Here is a 2,500-nt window from a genome sequence, read left to right as displayed (position 1 = left end):
ACCCTACCTGACCTTATCTTACCTTATCTCATCTTAACTTACCTTACCTGACCTTACCTTATCTCATCTTACCTTACCTTACCTGACCTTACCTTAATCTAATCACCCCCTCCCTCCCCCCTCTCCCCCCAGGCTCCCTCAACTACATGCCTTTCCTGATGGAGCAGATCCGTGGCAAGGGCGCCTACTTCCCGAACGCCTACTGCTCCACGCCCATCTGCTGCCCCTCCCGCTCCTCCCTGCTGACCGGCCTGTACATCCACAACCACGAGGTAAGTAGATGATGATGATGATGATGATGATGAGGAGGAGGAGGAGGAGAGGGCATGAAGGCGGTTTATAAGAAGAAAAGGAGGTAACGAGAAGTGATTTAGATTAGAAGAACGAAGAAAAGGAGAAGAGGAGAGAGATGAAGGCAGAGAGCGAAGGAAGATGATGATGATGATGAGGAGGAGAGGGGATGAAGGCGGCTTATAAGAAGAAAAAAGAGGACGAGGAGGTAACGAGAAGTGATTTTGATTAGAAGAACGAAGAGGAGAGAGATGAAGGCAGAGCGAAGGAAGATGAGGAGGAGGAGGAGAAGAGGGGATGAAGGCGGTTTATAAGAAAAAAAAAGAGGACGAGGAGGAAACGAGAAGTGATTTAGAAGAACGAAGAAGGGAGAAGGAAAAGGAGGAAGAGGAGGAGAAGAAGAGAGAGATGAAGGCAGAGAGCGAAGGAAGATGATGATGAGGAGGAGAAGAGGGGACGAAGGCGGTTTATAAGAAGAAAAAAAAAGGACGAGGAGGAAACGAAAAGTGATTTGGATTAGAAGAACGAAGAAGGGAGAAGGAAAAGGAGAAGAGGAGAGAGATGAAGGCAGAGAGCGAGGGAAGATGATGATGATGAGGAGGAGGAGGACAAAGAGGAGAGGAAAAGAAGGACAGGTATTAGAGAGAGAGGAAAGGGGGAGGAGGAGGAAGAGGATAAGAGGTTTTGAGAGGAAAGGAAAAAAAGGAAGAAAAAAAATCATTATATAAGATGTGTGTGTGTGTGTGTGTGTGTGTGTGTGTGTGTGTGTGTGTGTGTGTGTTTTCTATATCCCTACGTATGCATTTTCTCTCTCTCTCTCTCTCTCTCTCTCTCTCTCTCTCTCTCTCTCTCTCTCTCTCTCTCTCTCTCTCTCTCTCTCTCTCAATAGCAATCCATCAGGTAACTAGTTTATCCACCTGGCCGTCACTCACCTCCTTAATTAATTGGATCACCTGAAAACAAAGGTATTATTGATGTTTTTTTTCAGTTAATTGTTTTTCTATTGTTTTATTTTTGTTTTGTTTTCTACGTTTTTTTCGTATTTTTTTGTTTCATCTTTTTCTCTATTTTTTTTTGGTTGTTTTGTTTTTATTGTTTTCTGTTGTGTTTTGTTTGTCTTTTTATTTTCCTCTTTTTTTCTATCCCTTCTTTTATTTATCTACATTTATTTTCTTGTTTTATTTTTGTTTCTTCTTCACTTCGATTGTTTTACTTCGCTTTCTTTTCTATCTTTTACCTTAGAAAGTCGTAATTGTAGTAGTAGTAGTAGTAGTAGTAGTAGTAGTAGTAGTAGTAGTAGTAGTAATAGTAGTAGTAGTAGTGTTCCCAACCCGAAAATACAAGCAGTTAGAGTTGATCGACTAGCTCCCAACACGACACACACACACACACACACACACACACACACACACACACCTCCCTTCTTCCCTTTCTTCTCTCCTTTTCTTCTCTCCTTCCCTCTCTTTCATCTTCCTCTTTTCGTTTCTTCCCTTTCTTCTTTTTCCCTCTCTCTATCTCCTTGCTTTCATTATCCTTTCCTTTCTTTCCTCCATCTCTTCCTCCCCTTCCTTTCTCTTTTTCTCCCTTCCCATCCCTTCCCTTCTCTTCCTTTCCCTTCCTTTCCTTTCCCTTCCTTTCCCTTCCCTTCCCTTCCCTTCCTTTCCTTTCCCTTCCTTTCCTTTCCCTTCCCTTCCTTTCCTTTCCCTTCCCTTCCCTTCCCTTCCTTTCCCTTCCCTTTCATTCCATTCCCTTCCCTTCCTTTCCCTTCCATTCCCTTCCTCTCTCATCTCTTCTCCTTCCATCTTCTTTTCTTCCCTTCCTTCTCCTCCTACCAATTACTCACCTCCTCCTCCTCCTCCTCCTCCTCCTCCTCTTCTTCTCTTAGCTGTTTGGGTTACTAAGTCAAACATACATGGCTGTTTACACTTAAGGGAAGAAGAAAGAAAATAAACAGAAAAAAACGGAGGGAGAGAAAAAAAGGGAGAGAACAAGAGAAGGGAGAGAGAGAGAGAGAGAGAGAGAGAGAGAGAGAACATAAGAACATAAGAACGTAGGAGTCTGCAAGAGGCCGGTAGGTCTGTACAAGGCAGCTCCTTTGACCCTAAGCTCCCGTGTATCTAACCCCACCTAATATCGCTGTCCATGAATTTATCTAGTCTATTTGTGAATGTGACAATTGTATTGGCACTCACCACATGACTGCTAAGCC

General features: G+C 43.3%; 1 protein-coding gene across 1 annotated transcript in view; it reads left to right on the top strand.

Annotated features, from left to right (window-relative positions):
* The window catches only part of LOC126982360 (extracellular sulfatase Sulf-1-like), an 87,248-nt gene that overhangs the window by 27,143 nt on the left and 57,605 nt on the right, over positions 1 to 2,500 (top strand). Inside the window, exon 3 of the mRNA XM_050834372.1 lies at positions 133 to 272. Within this exon, the coding sequence (XP_050690329.1) occupies positions 133 to 272 (140 nt within the window). The remainder of the gene's footprint in view (positions 1 to 132; positions 273 to 2,500) is intronic.

Source organism: Eriocheir sinensis, chromosome 50 (assembly GCF_024679095.1).
Source record: "Eriocheir sinensis breed Jianghai 21 chromosome 50, ASM2467909v1, whole genome shotgun sequence".
NCBI classification, from domain to species: domain Eukaryota; kingdom Metazoa; phylum Arthropoda; class Malacostraca; order Decapoda; family Varunidae; genus Eriocheir; species Eriocheir sinensis.
The sequence above is the reverse complement of the archived record's forward strand: the minus strand, read 5'-3'. Positions and strand labels throughout refer to the sequence as shown.